The sequence below is a fragment of the Dromiciops gliroides genome, chromosome 6 (assembly GCF_019393635.1).
Source record: "Dromiciops gliroides isolate mDroGli1 chromosome 6, mDroGli1.pri, whole genome shotgun sequence".
In the NCBI taxonomy this organism is placed as follows: Eukaryota; Metazoa; Chordata; class Mammalia; order Microbiotheria; family Microbiotheriidae; genus Dromiciops; species Dromiciops gliroides.
In genome coordinates, this window is record NC_057866.1 from 7,554,543 (window position 1) to 7,573,158 (window position 18,616).

The following is an 18,616-nucleotide window of genomic DNA, read 5'->3' on the forward strand; positions in this document are numbered from 1 at the left end:
AAATAATCTTTTGCCTTTCTTTAGCACAGGGCTTGGAACATAGTAAGCAACTGATAAATGTTTATCGACTTCCTAAAGCACATGTAGTGTTCAGCTCTCCTCCTGTACAGTGACAGGGCTCTGGTCACTTGGAGGTTGCTTAGTGAGAGAAGCAATATTTTATTTCATGCAAAGAGTGAAGCGCAGAGAAGGCATATTATGATTCTCTCGGGAAAGACACTTGCATTATGCCAAGGTCCCCTATCCAGGGCTCAGTGAAATATTACAAATTTAGGATAGAGGTGGGGGCTCAGAGCTAACCTAGTAGGAGAAGTCCACATTACCCACATCTCTTAGCCTGACAAGCTAGCATGACCACCTAGATGGAGATGGATATAGCGAAAAGAAGATGGTCCAGTCTCTGAGAACCACAAAGAAGTTTGATACTTTCCTACTATGTCCACTCGGTGGGTCAAAGTGCATAACTGCCAGCGTGAGTGTGGGACCACCCGACACCTGATCCTTACTGTTGAGTAGGATAAGTTAGCAATTGACAGCACCATCTGCTGATGAAACATGGGTCTGACTATACTGTACCCTTCCTGAAAGACTTTCAGTGGCTCCCTATCACCTCTAGGATAGAATACCAACTTCTCTGCCATTTAAAGTTCTTCACAAACCTGCTCCAATTTCCTTGTCCAGATTTATTTAACATTTCTCTCTCTCAGACGCTTTCCATTCTAGCCAAACTGGATTATCAGTTATTCCCTGAACTTAACCCCACCTCCTTGTCTTTGCCCAGGATGTGCCTGGAATACACTCCCTCCTCACATCTCTTCAGATTCTTAGCTTTCCTCACAGCTCAATGGCCACCTTCTCTGGGAAGGCTGTACTAATTTCTCTCCTCCCACCCCTGCCAAGGTAGCTTTACTAGTTATTTACACCTTAATTTACCTTGCATTGATTTGTCTGTTGTATCTTCTAGTACAGCAGAAGCTCCTGAAAGCCAGGAATTGTTTCATTTTTGTCTTTGGACTCCCAATACCTAGTAAAGGACCTGGCACATAGCAGGTATTGAAATAAATACCTGTTGGATTGATCTGGATAGCTTCTTGTTTTTGTTTTTGTGAGGCATTGAGGGTTAAGTGACTTGCCCAGGGTCACACAGCTAGTGAGTGTCAAGTGTCTGAGGCCAGATTTGAACTCAGGTCCTCCTGAATCCAGGGCCAATGCTCTATCCACTGCACCACCTAGCTGCCCCCTGGATAGCTTCTTTTTTTGTTTGCTTGTTTGTTTGTTTGTGGGGCAATGGGGGTTAAGTGACTTGCTCAGGGTCACATAGCTAGTAAGTGTCAAGTGTCTGAGGCCAGATTTGAACTCAGGTCCTCCTGAATCCAAGGCGGGTGCTTTATCCACTGCGCCACCTAGCTGCCCCCTGTTTGTTTGTTTTTGATAGCTTCTTAAAATATAAAATGTCAGAAGTGCCAGGCCCTCTGAGGCATCAAATTCAGCTCCCTCATTTTACAGACATAGAGAGGAGGGACTTACCTGAGTAGAATTGGAACCCAAGACCCCTGACTCCAGTTTCTGTGCTTTTTCCTTCAGTACTTGCCTGCCTTCTCTCTTAAAGATTCCCTGGGCAGTCATGTCTCTGACCTTGTATGGGGCCTACCTGTCAGTTCCTTTTGGCATATATGAGTCATTTGCTTTTTCCTTCACTGTTAATGACAAGGGATTGGGTGCTTGGAGGCAGAGCTATGGGCATGGCCCAGGCTTGTGGGTAGGATCTGGAGGGCAGGCATGGGCTTGTCAACATCCAAGAGTCAGTCTACCCCATGGAGAGACCAAGTGGCAGGGCTCAGCAGGGTTGGACTGAGGTGTTTGGCATGTCTGAGAAAGGAGGAAAGGGCTCCCACCAGGAGCCGAAGCCTGAGCCTGAGCCACAGTAGGTGCACACCCCGAGAGGGGGATGGGCTCCTGTGGCTGGCGTGGGGGCTGGGGGGGGAAGTGGGCCGAGATAGGGGGATTACCCTTCCTCAGGGAGGTGGGGATCCTGGACATCCCTGCTGATGAGAAATGCTTAGGAGGAATGCTGAAGACCTGGGTTCAGATTCTGCAAACAAGGCTCTACCCACATCAGGTGCCTACTTTCCAGAGGGTACCCACCTCCATCTTCTCTCTGGGTGTGCCCAGAAATCTGGGAAGTGTGGCTGGAATTATTAATCTTGTTTGACAGAGGGGGATACTGAGGACCAAAGGGGGTCAGTGCCAGCAAATTAATGGTAGAGTTGAGACTAGGATCCAAGACTCCTGACCTCCAGGTCAAGGTTCTGTAAGCTCTTGGAGAGCAGAGATTGTCTAGTTTTGTCCTTGTATCTTCAGCCTGTAGCCCAGGGCCTGGTATACAGCAGGTGCTTAATGGCTCCTTTTCAGTTGCTTGGCTAGTTTGCCCTGAACTGGCAGGGATAGGAAGAGTAGACAAGGACTTTCTTTGGGGCCTCCCCAGTGGTCTCTAAAGACCATTTCCAGCTCAGTCTGAGATCATGATTCCTACCCCTGCCTTTTTTAACTTCAGCTGAAGCATAATAGATTCTCCTCCAGCCCCTTATTTTACCTCTGTGTGTCTCTCTCTTTTTCAAGTGAGATATAATATCCCAAGCCTTCAACTCTTTTCCCCTGGCTTTTATTTTTGTGGGGCAATGAGGGTTAAGTGATTTGCCCATGGTCCTACAGCTAGTAAGTGTCAAGTGTCTGAGGCAAACCACTCTAGTTTCTTTGCCAAGAAAACCCCAAATGTATTCACAAAGAGTCGGGCACAATTACAATGATTTAACAACCATTTCATCAGTTAATTTTTGTACCTCTGTTTCCATTTCCCCAATTCTGTTGTTGTTTTTTTATGATGTTATTTTCTTCCACTTTTTTTGTGCCTCTTTTACCAAGCTGTTAACTGTCTTTTCATAATTTTCTTCATTTGCTTTCATTCCTTTACCTAATTTTTCCTCTACCACTCTGATTTTGAAATAATTTTTAGATCTTGCAAGGAATTTTTGTTGGGCTTATATCCAATTCACATTTTTCCCCTTTGGAGGCTTTGTTTGTAGCTGTTTAGACTTCGTTATCATCTTCTGAGTTCGTGTTTTGATCTTCCCTGTCACCATAATATATTTTTATGGTCAGGCTCTTTTTTTGTTTTTTTTTTTTTGCTCATTTTCCATCTTATTTCTTGACTTAAAACTTTATGTTAATATTGGGGTCTGCTCCTGCTGTGGGAGGGGGAAAGAGACACTCTTTCAGGCTTCTGACTATTTTGCACTGCTATTTTCAAAGCTAGTTCTGGGGGTTTAGAAGTTTTTGATGCTTCCAAGGTAGTGTTATCTGGGAAGAGTTGTGGTCATTGCTCTCTTGGTCTACACACTGGCATTACTCAGGAAGGGCTCCTGACCCCTTGGGATTGCAATCAATACTGTTCTTCTGGGCCCTTCCTTCTTTAGACTGGAGGTGATATTGCCTCTCAGGGCTTCTACTCCCTGTTGACCAAAAGGGTTCCTCTCTGACCTCTAACCCAGAAGTGGGTATAGACAATGGAATTGCCAAACACCATCTGATCCTGAGTCCAGTGCTTCTGCAGGGGTCCCCTGCAATATCTTTTTGACTAGTTGCCAGGTCCCCTTACTATCTCTTGCTTGAGAGCTCCTTAAGCTGCTGCTGCTTCTGTCACTACCACCTACTCCCACCATTGCTGCTTCATCCACATGAGCTCTGTATCAGCCTCCACCCCCATATCACAGATCTTTCTTTCTAACCTCTCATATTGTCTTGGGCTAGAAGAGTATCTCACTCTGAGCATTTGTTGGCTCTGCCACCCCAGGATTTGATTTGAGGAGTTATTTTAAAGTCATTTGGAGGAGAATGCTGAGTGCTCTCTCTACTCCACCATCTTGGTTCTGCCCCCAGAATTTCCCTTCACATCTTCTTACAGCACAATAGTATTCCATCAAAGTCATATACTACAGTTTGTTCAACCATTTCTCAATTCATGGGCATCTCCTTGATTTCCAATTCTTTACTACCACAAAAAGAGCTGCTACAAATATTTTTGTACATATGGATCCTTTCCCTCTTTCTGGATCTCTTTGGAGCATAGGCCTAGTAGTGGTATAGCCAAGTCAAGGGGGTATATTGTTCTCCAGAACGGCTGTAATAATTCACATTTCCACCAACAATGCATTAATGTGCCTTTTTCCTCATAGACCACCCAACCTGTTATCAATTTCTATGTTTTGGGTCAATTTTGACAATCTGATGTGAATGAGGTTAAACCTAAGAGTTGCTTTAATTTGAATTTATCTAATTAGGATTTGGAGTATTTTTTCACATGGCTATAGATGGCTTGAATTTCTTCTTTCAAAAACAGCTTGTTCATATTATTTGACTATTTATCAATCAGTCAGTGACTCATTCTTATAAAGTTGATCCAGTTCCTTCTATATCTTAGATCTCAAACCCTTATCAGAGAAGCTTACTATAAAACTTTCTTTTCCCCAGCTGTTTCCCTTCAAATCTTAGCTACATTGGTTTTGTTTGTGCAAAAATTTAAAATTTTATATCATCAAATCATCTATTTTGTTTTCTGATACTCTCTCCATCCTTTGTTTGATACTCCATTTTTTTCCCTATCCATAGTTCTGAAAGGAATTTTCCCCCTTTCTCTTCCTATTTGTTTATGATGTGATGTTTTATACCTAAATTATGCACCCACTTGAAGTTTATCTTTGTACGAGGTGTGAGGTGTTGGTCTAAACCTAATTTCTGTCAGACCACTTTCCAGTTTTCTCAGTAGATTTGGTCAAGTCTCACTGGTTTATGTGGGTCACTAGGTTCATTTGCTCCTGAATGCTACATACATAATCTTTTGTTAATAATACTGGAGATTACTAGCTGTGTGACCTTAGGCAAGTCACTTAACCCCAACTGCCTCACTTTAAAAAAAAATAATAATACTGGAGAGACACTAGAGACTCCAGGACATTGTGTCTCCTCTGTGCTGAGGGATAGCCTGGCATCACTAGGGAAATCTTTCTATGGCTTCCCCTCAGACCTGTAGGAGGGGAAGAGGAAAAGAATGCTACCTACTCCTGAGCCTGAGGAGGGACCTCACTGAATCATGTTTCTGGGGTGGGGTCCCCGGCCAAGCTCTGGGAAATTGGGCAAATCTCCTCGGTGAGGGCCTCAATTTACTTGTTTCTAAAATGAGGGGCTTGACTGAGATGCTTTTAAAAGTCCTTCCCAGCCATGACATCCTATATTCTAAACTCCTTCTCAGATTTGAAATTTTATGTTCTCAGGACCATCTCAGCTCTGACATTCTAAGTCAAGCCAACAAGCTCAATAATCAAGCACCTACTATGTTTCTTCCTTCCCATGAGTGCGCCCCAAAGCTCTGCCCTAGGTCCTCCTTCCAGTCTATACTCTGGCTTGGTGATCTCTTCAGCCCCATCTCTAAGCTGATAATTCTCTTGGGTAACTCACAGGTCCTGGTTGACAGAAGTCCTTTTCTCCCATTTGTGAGGGGCTCACAAAGGTCCCTTTAGACCTGGTCTGGCTTCTTTTCTAGGCTCCTTTTGGAGCTGTGAATCTCTGTCCAGTCTGTCCTTGACCACCAAGACAGAAAATGATGTCAGCTGATGCCTGGTTGCCTCAGGACCAGCAGTAGGTAAATGGGATGCCCAGCATCCTCTGGACCCCTGGAATCTCCCAAGGTCAGCCTCTGGTAAAAGAGATGGGAAAGTAGGAGACAGCCAATACCTTTCCTTCCACCCAGGTTCTCTCCTTAGGAATTCCATGCTTGATATAATCAATCTCTCTCTCTCTCTCTCTCTCTCTCTCTCTCTCTCTCTCTCTTTTTGGCGAGGCAATTGGGGTTAAGTGACTTGCCCAGAGTCACACAGCTAGTAAGTGTTAAGTGTCTGAGGCCACATTTGAACTCAGGTCCTCCTGACTCCAGGGCAGGTGCTCTATCCACTGCACTACCTAGCTGCCCCTTTGATATAATTTCTCAAAGACTTTCTTATGAACTCACTTAATTTGCAGAAGACCTCTAGGATTTGACCAAATATCCCCAGCCTAGTCAAACTTTCTTCCTATGAAATGCCACTGGAGCTTCAAGTACTTTCCACAATTGGGCTAAACCCTCTGATTGAGGTTGACTGATTGATTGTTTCCACCTGGTTAAGGTCCCAAAGATCAATGACATAGTGTTTGTAAGTGCTTAGCACAGTGACTGGCACATCAAACAGGGGTAAGTGACTTGTCCTGGGTCACACAGCTAGTAAGTGTCTGAGGTCAAATTCAAACTCTATCTGGTACTCTATCCACTGCACCACCTAGTTACCCTCTTTTAGACTATCAGCAAATTTCATTTTGATTGATCCTCTAACTGTGAGATCCTTGTACAAAACCAATGAGTGGACATACCGAAGGAGAAGGAAGTTGCATCTCAATGTAAGGATGGCCCCAGGTGCTCCCTGGAGAGATAAGGAAGGGAATTGTTGGAGTGGGTTTTAGCACATGCTTCAAAGCTACAAGAAATATGATTTTGTGGAACATTTAGTCATTACATCACTGCAAAATGACAACCATGAAAAATGAAGCGGTTGAGAAATTCTATGAAGAGGAAAGAGGCCCTCCAAATCAAATTAAAATACACACTGACAGTTGGCAATATGTAGTAAGTGATTAATAAATGTGTGTTGATGGATTGATTGAATTTCATCTGATTGGACTGAACCCAGTGCTCCAGTCTGTCAAAAACCTTTTGGATCTTGGCTCAGGCATCCATTGTTGGAGCTATCCCTTGGGGCTTTGTGTTATCTGCAAATTTGGCTAGCCCATCATCTCTCTCTCTGAATCATTGATAAAAAGCCGAAACTACCCAGGCCAAGCCCAGATCTCTGGGAACAGCCTGCCATGTTGACACTGAACCATTAATTATTCTGTGAGTCCAGCCATGCGACCAGCTCTTAAACCATCTGAGTCTAGTCTAGTCTAGTCCAGATCTCGCCATCTTTTCCCCAAGAAGAGCCAAAGATACTTAATCAAAAGCTTTGCCAAAATTGGAGCAAACTATTTATGGTCTTCCCTTCACCTACTAGCCTGGTAATTCTGTCCAAAAAGGAAGTGAAGTCAATCTGACAAGGTCTCTTCTTGAGGAAGCTGTGAGAGCTCATTGTAATCACCACTTTGCTATTTAGATGTTCTCCCACTGTCTCTGGCACCTCACCATTCAAGGCCCAGCTCCAATATCACTTCCTCTAGGAAGCTTTCCTTATTATCCAGGTCTCCTCCCTAAGCCTTGGCACCGTACATCGAGCCTCTCAAATGTATTCACTATGTAATGTGTTTTATTAGAATTCTCTGTACCCATGTCTTATCCCCCTGCTAGACTGGAAACTCCAGGACAGGAACCCTGTCTGATTTCCACTTTCTATCTTCTCCAGTGTCCAGTGTAGGATTCTGTATGTAGCAGGTGCTTAATGGATGAGTGCGAGAGCCTCTTCATCCTGGTGCCTTCCTTCTATTGGTTATTTCCTATTTATCCTGTATGTGTCTCCCCGATCGGATTGTAAGCTCCTGGAGGGCAAGGAAGGTCTTTTGCCTCTTTTTTGTACCCCCAGAGCTTAGCACAGTTCCTGGAACATAGTAGATGCTTAATCAATGCTTATAGACTGACTGACTGAATTGAAATGAGATGAAACACGGAGAAAGAGTGAGTCAGATGGGGCCTCTTCGTGGCCGGAGTAGTGGGCTAGGGCATCTGTGGAAGTCCAGGTTTCCTGGGTAGCAGTCCTCATGTGTCTGTGATCTCCTGCACTTTGCCTATAACAAACAGGGCTGATACTGCACTGGAAGGACTCAGGCCCATGCTCACCCATTAATCATTCCCCCCTTTTCTGCTGGAAAGCCAGTTTCCCATAATCCTTCAGGGTAGCTATGTCTAGCCTCCCACAGGCCTTGGCAGTGCCATTGACTGTCTAGAAGCACAACAGAATAAGGCTCAGCTACAAAGGGCTTGGCTGGTGATTACCCTGTGTGCATAGTGCCTGGCACACAAGAAGTGCTTAATGTATGTTTGTCTAACCCTTCGCATCACTTTCTGAACTCTCAGCCTTGCCTGAGGCAATGACCTTGGACTTGATAGAAGGTGCGAACAGTAAAATTCTTTCAAAGACTCCTAGTTGGGGCATATGCTGGTTTCTAAGGAGTGTGTTCTGAGACAGGAGGAAGCCCGCAGCTTCTCCCCACAGGGAAAGAGGAGCAGCTTCAGGCAGAAGGGGTTTGCTGGGCAGCCCAGTCCTGAGACTCTCAGGTCTCAGGGAGCCTCCACAAAGGTGGGTGGAGCTGGGTCAGGTTGAGGCCCCCCAGACGACCCTGGTCACTCTCTGGGACAGGGTGAATCCCTACGCAGATGTCCTGAAGGTGCTCCAGGATGCCTTCAATTCCGGCCGGACCCGTCCAGCCGAATTTCGAATTCACCAGCTAAAGGGGCTGAGCCGTTTCCTGAAGGAAAACCGAAAGTTACTTCTGGATACCTTGGCCCGGGATATGAACAAGGTGTGTGTGGGGTGGGCACTGTGATGGAAGGGGACCGGAAGGGTACTGGGGTTCCTGGGTCCAGGGCACCCTGGGAGAACAGGAGAGGAGGCCAAATTGGAGTGGGAAACGGGGCATGATATGGGGCACAGGGAATAGTCCCGGGAGCTGGGTTTGAATCCTGCTCTATTTCTCTAGGGACACAAATCTGGGCAAGTCCTCTGGGCTTCTGTCAAGAGATTGGCTTCTAACCCAGGCCCAAATTTGAGCATTGGATGAGATAACCTCCAATCTCCCCTCCCCTCCCAGAGCACCGAACATGTGTCTACCCCATCTCTTTCTGCAGCCGACCGTTGAAGCTGATGTGTCCGAGATTGTCTTATGTGAGGTTGAAATCAAGCTGGCTCTGAAGAGTCTCCACACCTGGATGAAGGATGAGCGGGTGAAGAAGAATCTGGTGAGCAGGAAGGAAGAGAAGGGGCGGCTCTGGGGAAGAAGGGGACCTTATGGCCGACTCCCTGTGTCTGATCCCTGTGTCCTGCCCCCCTTCAGAGTGGGAGCACAGGTCTCCAGGCTGCAGGCAGGATGCTGACCTGGCTTCCAGCCCTCCATCTGCTGCTCACTCACTGGCTTGATTCTGGGGCAGCTCATTTCCCCATGTTGGGTCTCAGTTTCTTCTACTGTAAAAGCAAGACAAGATCACATACTCTGGCTCCCTCGGGGTAGGGGTGAAGAATAGATGAGGAAAAATGGGTGGGGAAGCACCTGAAAGAGATAATAGGCTCCAGGCTGGTAAGGAACCATCATCCTGGAAGACCTCTGGGACCTTGGGAATGAGGCCCATTTAAACCAAAGTTCCCTAGCACTCATGGAATGGGGTTAGGGTAGTGAGTTCCCTGTCAGCAGAGGTCTCTAAGGGAGAGTGTCAGTACTACTTGGGTGGGCTGTGTACAATGCTCCTGCTCTAAGACGGAAGGATTCTGCCCCAATCACTGGGTCCTGACCCACTGGGCTAACCCTCCCCTCTGCCCTCCCTGTTTCCCTTCCTCCCACCTTCCCACTACCTGAGGAGGGCAGGGGGAGAGGAAGGCAGGCAGCTCCCCCCTCCCCCACTTCTCCAGTCTGGTTTCCTGCATTTCCTTTGGGTGGGGTGGGATGTACATCTGGCCTGGGCTCAGGGAACCCCATGCCCTCCTCTTGTCACCAGGCTACCCAACTGGACTCAGCTTTCATCCGGAAGGAGCCCTATGGTGTGACCCTCATCATCGCCCCCTGGAATTACCCTCTGAACCTCTTGTTGGTGCCTTTGGTGGGGGCCATTGCTGCAGGTAAGAAACAGGTCACAGGCCAGAGGATGCCTACTCCCTTCTCTGGCCCAGCCCCCTCTCCTAGGGTTCCCTGACATGGGCCTTTACCACTCTGAGCTTCAACACCTCCCAACTCCAGGCCCAATAATCTAGCTGCTATACCATCCAAGGTGTCCACAAATTAGATTTTATCAGATAATACAGAATGAATGAATTCTCTCACTGAGAGGGAGATGTGTCATATCAAGAGACAGAGACAGAGAAACAGAAAAGGAGAGAGACAGAGAGACAAAGAGACAGAGAGACAAAGAGACAGAGAGAGATGGACACAGAGAAACAGAGAGACAAGAGGGAGGGGGAGAGAGACAGAGACAGAGAAACACAGAGAGAGAGAGAAAGGAGGGAGAGAGAAAGAGAGAGACAGAGATGGAGACAGAGAAACAGAGAGACAAGAGGGAGGGGGAGAGAGACAGAGACAGAGAAACAGAGAGAGAGAGAGAGAAAGGAGGGAGAGAGAGACAGGAGGGAGAGAGAGACAGGAGGGAGAGAGAAAGAGAGACAGACAGAGATGGAGACAGAAACAGAGAGACAAGAGGGAGGGGGAGGGGGAGAGAGACAGAGACAGAGAAACACAGAGAGAGAGAGAAAGGAGGGAGAGAGAAAGAGAGAGACAGACAGAGATGGAGACAGAAACAAAGAGACAAGAGGGAGGGGGAAGGGGAGAGAGACAGATAGAGAGAGACAGAGAAACACAGAGAGAGAGAGAGAGAAAGGAGGGAGAGAGAGACAGGAGGGAGAGAGAGAGAGAGAGATGGAGACAGAAACAGAGACAAGAGGGAGGGGGAGGGGGAGAGAGACAGAGACAGAGAAACACAGAGAGAAAGAGAGAAAGGAGGGAGAGAGAGACAAGAGGGAGAGAGAAAGAGAGAGACAGAGATGGAGACAGAAACAGAGACAAGAGGGAGGGGGAAGGGGAGAGAGACAGATAGAGACAGAGACAGAGAAACACACAGAGAGAGACAGAAAGGAGGGAGAGAGAGAGAGAGAGAGGCAGAGAGAGATGGAGACAGAAACAGAGAGACAGAGAGACAGGAGAGAGGGAGGAAGAGAATACTTTTGATCTCATGGAAGGGGAAATTCCCAAGTCTCTCAGGAGGCAAGATGGAAATCAGGAGCATACCGAGGAGCTGACTTCCCCTACACTTGGCCTTCCAAAGCTCTCTCTCTTGCCCTGCTGTTGGCTCCAGAAGCGGTGGGTTCTGCATCTGTCTTCTCCCAAAGCAAGAAGAAGGGGAATCTTCTCTTTCCCAAAGATCTCTGTCCGTCTCAGCCCCATCATCTTCACCCGTGAGGAGAGGAAAGTCTTGCGCTTATGATCCAGGCTTGAGACTGGGGTTATATCCATACCCACTCTCTGTCCCTTTCTCTTTCTGTCCCTCAGACTTCGCCTGGGTCTCTAGCACCACTCTGGAAACAGAAATGGTTCCTTCCCCTTTCCTCCCCACTTGTCCCCCTTCCTCTTTGTGTCCAGGCAGAGTTGGGGGGGATGCTTGGCAGTGCTGGAAGCAGGGGTGACAAAGCTGAGGTGGGAAGAGCACCGCAGGGGAAAGGGTGGTGGGGACATCGGCCCAGAAGGAGGAGAGCGGGCAGGGCATCCTCTCGGAAGGAGTCAGAACCTGCCTCTTCTTACCCTCCTTTCTGGCAGGTAACTGTGTGGTCATGAAGCCCTCGGAGATGAGTAAGAACATGGAGAAGGTCATTGCTGAGCTGCTGCCCCAATACCTGGACAAGGTGAGGGGGCCTGGCTCTAGACCACTGTCTCCCAGGAAGCTTGAGGCTCCCCAGCCAAGTGCTCAGAACCCAACCTTTAGGCCTCCAATCCTGGCTGCAGCTTCTCTCTGGGCTGCTCTGGGAGGTGCAGGGCGGTGGCAGCTCAGAGCGCCCCACCTTCTCTTTCTTGGAAGCCCTCTGGCTCCCTGCTCTGTAGAACCAGGGACATTTGGGGTCTGCAGCAAGGCCAAGGGAAGGGGAGGAAGAACTGGGCCCTGGGGGGGGAGGCTGGCCAGGGCCTCTTTTCTCGGGGCCTTTGGGTGAAGCAAGGGGGTGGGGGGTGGGGGATGGGAGTCAAGTGTTTGGGAGTTGAGGAGCTTCTGGGCCTCAGTTTCCAGCTCTGTCGACGATCCTATGAATGGCGACCATGTAGTTCAGCCTTGCCCAGGCTCTTCAGCCAGACTTCCGGGCTCCTCAGCCCCCCAAAATGGCTCTTCCAGTCCTTATCTTCGGGAGCTTCCCTTCCCTTGGAAGGATTTACTCCTCACTTTCTCTCCTTCCCAGTCATCCCATACCTGGTTCATGAGTCTCCTCTCAGCCATTCTAGGGTGGTTGAGAACATTGGACTCAGAGGCAGAGTTAGAAGACCGGGGTTCCAATTCTGCCTCCTCCTACTTAACTCCTGTGGGACAGTGGGCAAGTCCTTGAACTTTTGGGGACCCTGTTTCCTCCTCTATAAAGTGGGGAGCTGCCTTGGAGATGTTTCCTAGGATCTCTTCAAGCCCTAAAAGGAAGTATGAGGGCCGGCCTGGGTGGGAGGAGACCCGGCCATCCTGGGCAGGGTCCTCCAGGCCAGGAGCTCCCAGGAATGAGCGCTTGTGTCCTGGTTTCCAGAACTGCTTTGCTGTGGTGCGGGGAGGCCCCCAGGAGGCCACGAATCTGCTCAAGAACAAATTTGATTACATCTTCTTCACAGGTAAGCCCGGCCTGGCCCACCTGTTCTGGGGGTTGGGACTGTCCCCCACAGCCCCCAGAGGGCTCAAGCTGGGACCTCAGCCCCTTCCCTTGCTCCTCCTGAGCCCAAGGGCCTCTCTCAGGGGACCACAGGCTTGTCAATGCCTGGCTTTGAGGGCAATGGGAGGAGGAGAGGTCACATTGGTGAGTAGAGGAACAGCTCCCCAAAAGGAGGTAGCATTTTCTAAACCTGAACCCCCACCCTTAATTGATTGTAGAACTTTAAAGCTGAGAAAGGCCTTAGAGACCAGCTGGTACCCCACCCTCATTTCAGAGACAGAGAAATAGGGCAGTGGGGGGAAGGGACTTTTTTCCCAGCTCTTTCTGCTCAGCAGCTCTATGCTCCACCCCCGCCCCCCAACATTCTCACCCCCAAGGAGGTGTGCAGCGCCTAGCACGTCTCAGAGCATTTTTACACCTATTATCTCAGCTGATCAGCCTTGGGAGAGAGGGAGGGAAAGTGGGTAAGCCATATTCTCCCCATTTGAAAGACAGTGAAACTGAGGTCCAGGAAGGGGAAGTATGATTCAGAGTTCAAGACTGTCATTTGGAGGTGAAAACCAGGATCATAAGATGTCAAAGCCTGGAGAGAACACAGAACAGAGAATGCCAGAGATGGGAGGGAATGTCATTGCTGGGAGGGGCTTGAGAGACCGTCTAGGGCATAGAACAGTGGGCAGAGGGGTCCAGAGGGCCCAGTGGGACTTTTCCTCAAAGGGAAGGGTGTCTCACCTGTCCCCAGGGAGCCCCCGGGTGGGCCGGCTCGTCATGGCGGCTGCCTCCCAGTACCTGACCCCCATCACGCTGGAGCTGGGAGGTAAGAACCCATGTTACGTGGACGACAACTGTGACCCCCAGAACGTGGCCAACCGAGTGGCCTGGTTCCGCTTCTTCAACGCGGGACAGACATGTGTGGCCCCAGATTACGTCCTGTGCAGCCGGCAGACGCAGGAGAAGCTGCTGCCCGCCCTGCAACGGGCAGTCACCCAGTTCTATGGGAAGGATCCCCAGAGTTCCCCAGACCTGGGCCGCATCATCAATGACAAGCATTTCCAGAGGCTCCGAGGCCTGCTGGGCAGTGGCCAAGTAGCCATCGGCGGCCAGTCAGACGAGCAGGAACGCTACATTGGTGAGTGGTCCCCTCCCCCGCCCAGGGTCCTTGGTGCTGGTGGCCCCACAAGAGCCTAGGGGACCCAAGGCTGATGGAGGAGCCGTGGGCAGCTGGGCCTGTCCCCACTGACCTCCCGCTCCTGGCGAGTCCATGGCACGGCATGCGTTGCTTTACCCCCGAGTCTGCCCTCTGGGGACCTCTTCATTCCCCCCCTGCCCTGGGGCCCTCTGAAAGCCCCAGCCTAAGGTCTCCTCTGTGGTCTGAGGCAGCCCCCACAGTGCTGGTGGACGTGAAGGAGTCGGACCCCGTGATGCAGGAGGAGATCTTTGGGCCGATCTTACCCATCCTGAATGTGCAGAGCATGGATGAGGCCATTGCTTTCATCAGGAAGAGAGAGAAGCCCCTGGCCCTGTACACCTTCTCCAACAACTCCGAGGTAAGGAGCGTGGGGGGCGGGGCCAACCCTGAAGAGCGGGCGGGGGGGTGGGTTGGGGGCGGGGCTCAGCGAAAAAGGCGGTGACTGCCCACCTGTCCTGAGCCCAGCGCACGCACGCACGCACGCACTAACCCTGGGAGGGGCGATACTTCAGCTTGGCCCCGCCCAGCCCTCGGTGGGAGAGCCGTCTTGGAGAAAGACTAGCCTGGGGCAGTTTCAAGTCCGGTGACCGGAGAAAAGGGCACCTTCCACCCTGCCCCAAATTGTAGAAGTGCCTCGGGACGCCCCGATGCACTTGTCTGTCAGGCCGACCCCCAGGGAGGTGCCGAAGCGCTCCCTTTTGGCTCCGGCTCTCCCTGCTTCCCCGCTGGTTCCTTGTCTCTCCCAGGTGGTGAATAAGGTTCTGGAACAGACCAGCAGCGGCAGCTTCGGGGGAAACGATGGCTTCATGTTTATGACAATCGTATCCATGCCTTTTGGGGGAGTTGGTATGTTTCAGGCTCAGCTGGGTAGAGGCCCCGGGAGCCTCGGCTTGGTCCCTTCGGGGCCCCCAAGGAGGCTAGTCTGCCTCCAGGCTCAAGGCTCAGGCGGGGGCCAGGCTGGCGGCTAGACTCGGGTGTCCCCAAGCTCAGATCTCAGTCTATGACCAGGGCTGGGGACCAATTCTGTCTTCAGGCCCAGGGCTTAGTCTGGGGCCAGAACTGGGGCTCAGGCTGTCCCCAGGATCAGTGCTCAGGCTGGGGGTCGGGGGATGCTCAGCCTCGGTGGATGATCACCTACACCCAAGCCGGGCGGGCCCCGCCTAGGACTAGAGTGCAGGATGAGGAATGTGTGAGAACGAGAGAAGGTCGGGGCAGGCCCTCCGGGATCCCAGGCCTCGGGACCCCGGACAGATGAACTGCATTATCCAGAAAGGAAGTGGAGAGAGGAAGGCATTTTTCCTGTTCTTTGGGAAGCCAATTTGCCCAACCTCTTCATGCTCCTTCCCTCCTAGCTTGCCTTGCCCCCCCCCAAACCTCCAAAGCAGCCAGCCTTTTACTTAGGGTGCGAGGGCTCAGACCAGGGCCTGGGGTCAGAGGAGTCACAGCTGGAGGGTCTTTAGGGATCCTCTTGCCCACCTCCCCCATTGCACAGAAGGAGCACACTGAGGCGCAGGAGGGATGGAGTTTGCTAAGCAGTTTGGGCAGCCCACAGTCTTTCCAGACCTGGACTTCCCGGCTTCAAGCCTGGCCAGGGAGGCCGATCTTCTCCCACCTTCCCCTTTCCACTTCCATGGGCCCAGGCTGTCCCTCCTTCTGCTCTACCCTGCCCCTGCAGCCCAAGCCTTCCCCTGCGTGCCCTTGGCGCCAGCACCTAGTCAGGGCCCCCCGCCCTGTCCTGAGAGCCAGAGGACGCTTAAAGTGTGCTAGTTTCTCTTCCTTATCCCCCTCCTTATCAGAGATTTATCAGTTACCCAGAGCTCTCTGGAGAGAACACCTGACCCCCCAAAGGCTCCAGGAGGAAAAGGTCAAACCCATAAAAGCTGCAGAGAGATTGCGGGGGAGCGGGCAGACACCTGGGTAGATTCAAATCCTCGCCTCGGGCCGGGTCCTTCCCTGTAAAACAAGGCCCCTGGGTCTCTGAGGTCTCTCTCTGCCCTGGTATTCTGTGTTCTATGGCCTCGGACCCTCCGCTGCTCTGAGGTCCCTTCAAACGCTGACATTCTGGGTTCTCAGGTCTATCCCAGCTCGGATTTTGTTTTGTGTTCCCAGTTCCCTTCAAGATATGACATTCTGTGTTCTAAGATTCCTCCCATCTTGGATAGTCTGAGTTCTAAGGATTCTCTCCGATCTGACGTTCTAGGTTCTTCCATGGCAAGCACTTTATTCTGTATTTAATGGGTTCCCCAGCTTTAATGATTCAGTCTGTGATGACTCTAGAATGTTTCAGGGCAGGGGGCACGGTCTCTGGCTCCAGAGGGAACGGCCCTCTCTCCCTGAGGGCCGAGGGAAGGTAGCTGTCCATGGTCTGCCCAGTCTCCTGCTCAGCCAGATCCCTGCCCTGTGTTGCAGGTCGCAGTGGGATGGGCCAATACCACGGCAAGTTCACCTTTGATACCTTCTCCCACCGGCGTGGTTGCCTTCTTCGTAGCCCAGGCCTGGAGATGATCAACAAGTTCCGCTATCCCCCCTACTCCCTGGGGCACCAGTGGCTGGTGGTGTGGCTTTTGGAGCACAAGCTGGGCTTCCCTTGCTCTATCCTGTGAGGCCCCTCCATTGTCCAAGACCTTCCCTGCACCTGCAGGCTTGGGAGGGCAGGACCAGGCCTCCCTGCCTGACTCGGGTGTTCTACTTCCTGTCTCTCACTGCCTCAGATACCCTGCCTGAGCCCATCAGCGCACCTCCTTGGCCCTAGGCCTTCCTCCCCTGACCTGGAGAGAAAGGGTGTTTTCATGTGAAAGATGCTATTGATATGCCTATGATATATTGTAGGGTCATTGGTCTGGCTCTGGAAAGGAACTTGGAGGACATCAGCCCAACCTTCTCATTTTATGGATGAAGAACCTGAGTCCTAGAAAAGCTAAAGGGCTCCCTAAGGTCACCCAGGTAGCAAATGACAGAATTCAAACAGAAACAAAATTCAAACTCAGGTCCTGGGACTCTTCTCATTGCACCACACTGTCTCCTCACACACCTAATGTCATCACATCCATGTTTTCATAACTGTGCGTCATCTCTCCAACACACATCATAACCCCTCAGGGGCTGTCTCACTGGTCATGCTTCTGGGGATCTTGGTAATACTGCAGAGGGATCAGAGATATCACACAGGCAGTAGTGGCAGTGTCAGGATTGGAATCCAACTCCTCTGACTCTTTTCATTATACCACACTGCCTGGGCTAGACCTTGCTTGCCTGAAGCAATGTGAAGAATTTCCCACGGGAAACCTCACTGCCTCTGGGCAGAATGATAGCAAGCATTTGCACAAGTGTGCAGGACTCAGTTTTTCTAGCAAGAACATTCCTTCTTTCAAGAATGTCCCAGCACTGGAGATGGCTAACACAACTTTGCCTTCCCCCATTTGTCCTAACTTTTGTTTCTACCTATCTGGTCCTCTACCCAAGGAATTCCTTCCACAGATGCTCAGACTTGCTCTGAATTTGAATGTGTTATCCCTCACAGCTACAATAAAGAATGGCCAAACTAGAAAGTGTGGACATGGAATCAACTCTTACTTATCATTGTGAAATTATCATCCTCAACAGTTGCTACCTGGTAACAATAAGCCATGTTCTCCACATGATCTTTGGAGGAGAGACAGGTAGTCCATCACTGGGCCTGTATGCAAAACCTTTCCAGCTCGGAAATGCCCGCCTTTCACCCCAACCAACAGTAATCAACTGTAGCATCCCATTGCTACATGTAGAGTCCTGAAATGTATTCAGGTCCTTTCACTCTTTATCAGCCCCCTTCTCCATTGAATGTCCATCGACCAAGACCATCATTGAACATGTGACAGGATAGTAAGAGAAGGAACATTTAATTGAATCAATAAGTCAACAAACATTTATCAAGAGTTAAGAAGGGAGTGAGAAAGAGAAGGGAGAGTTACTGATAAATGAGGTTTTGAAGGAGATAGTGGAGAAGGGAGAGTGGTAGGATCAACTATGGGTTGGTGGGACATAGGTGTGTTGGTAGGCAACAAAGAAGGAACCTGTACCTGGGGAGCAATTAATGATTAGAGTAGGGATGGCAGCATCTGCTGGAGAAAGGAGGCGAAGGGATCAAGGGGGCATGTAAAAGGGCTGGTCTCTCCTAAGGAGAAGAGGGATCTTTCCATGTGAGACAGCAGTGAAGGAATTAGTAGAGTAGCCATGTAGTTTGCTAGAGGGGTAGCCTCTATGGGGGGAGGCAGGAGGGGGAAGGAGTGGGGGGCAGTCTCCGCTTGGGCTAAGTCTGGGGCTAAAATTGAATCTCAGTCTGGGGCAGGTTTGGAACTGAGTTGGACGTCAGGGTCAGGACTGGAGTGAAGAAGGCTCATTCATTCCCCAGAGTTCATTCTGAGGCTAAAATTGAGGCTGGGTCTGAAAACCACAGATGGGCCTCTCTGAGTAAATCAGCCCAATCACTTCATTTAAAGTAAGCATCAGGATGCTAAAACCTGGCAACTTATTAGGTGAGAACACGCCTTTGTCAGAATCAACCAAACCAGGCTGTGAACCGCACGAACACCTCTATTCAAACAGCCAATTAAGGCTTTAGACTAAATGGGGAAAGTCCTTGGAAGTCATTGGGTGAACTGCAGTGACAATGGACAAAGTCTATTCTGATTGGTTTAGGGACAGTTATTGGTTAGGGAGGCAGAGAGAGGAGAGAGGAAGAGGGAGAGAGAGACAGAGAGACTGAGAGACAGAGAGAACGAGAGAC

The 18,616-nt window shown here is 50.2% G+C and overlaps 1 protein-coding gene across 1 annotated transcript; it reads left to right on the top strand.

The window, feature by feature from the left end:
- Positions 1-435: 435 nt before the first annotated feature.
- On the top strand, positions 436-17,369 carry ALDH3B2 (aldehyde dehydrogenase 3 family member B2). The gene is given in 12 exon segments (XM_043972055.1): positions 436-512; positions 1,801-1,858; positions 1,860-1,924; positions 8,430-8,592; positions 8,918-9,028; positions 9,779-9,899; positions 11,584-11,669; positions 12,543-12,624; positions 13,405-13,791; positions 14,043-14,209; positions 14,598-14,697; positions 16,261-17,369. Coding segments are annotated over 12 exon segments (1,611 nt in total). The 3' UTR covers positions 16,455-17,369.
- Positions 17,370-18,616: the final 1,247 nt, after the last annotated feature.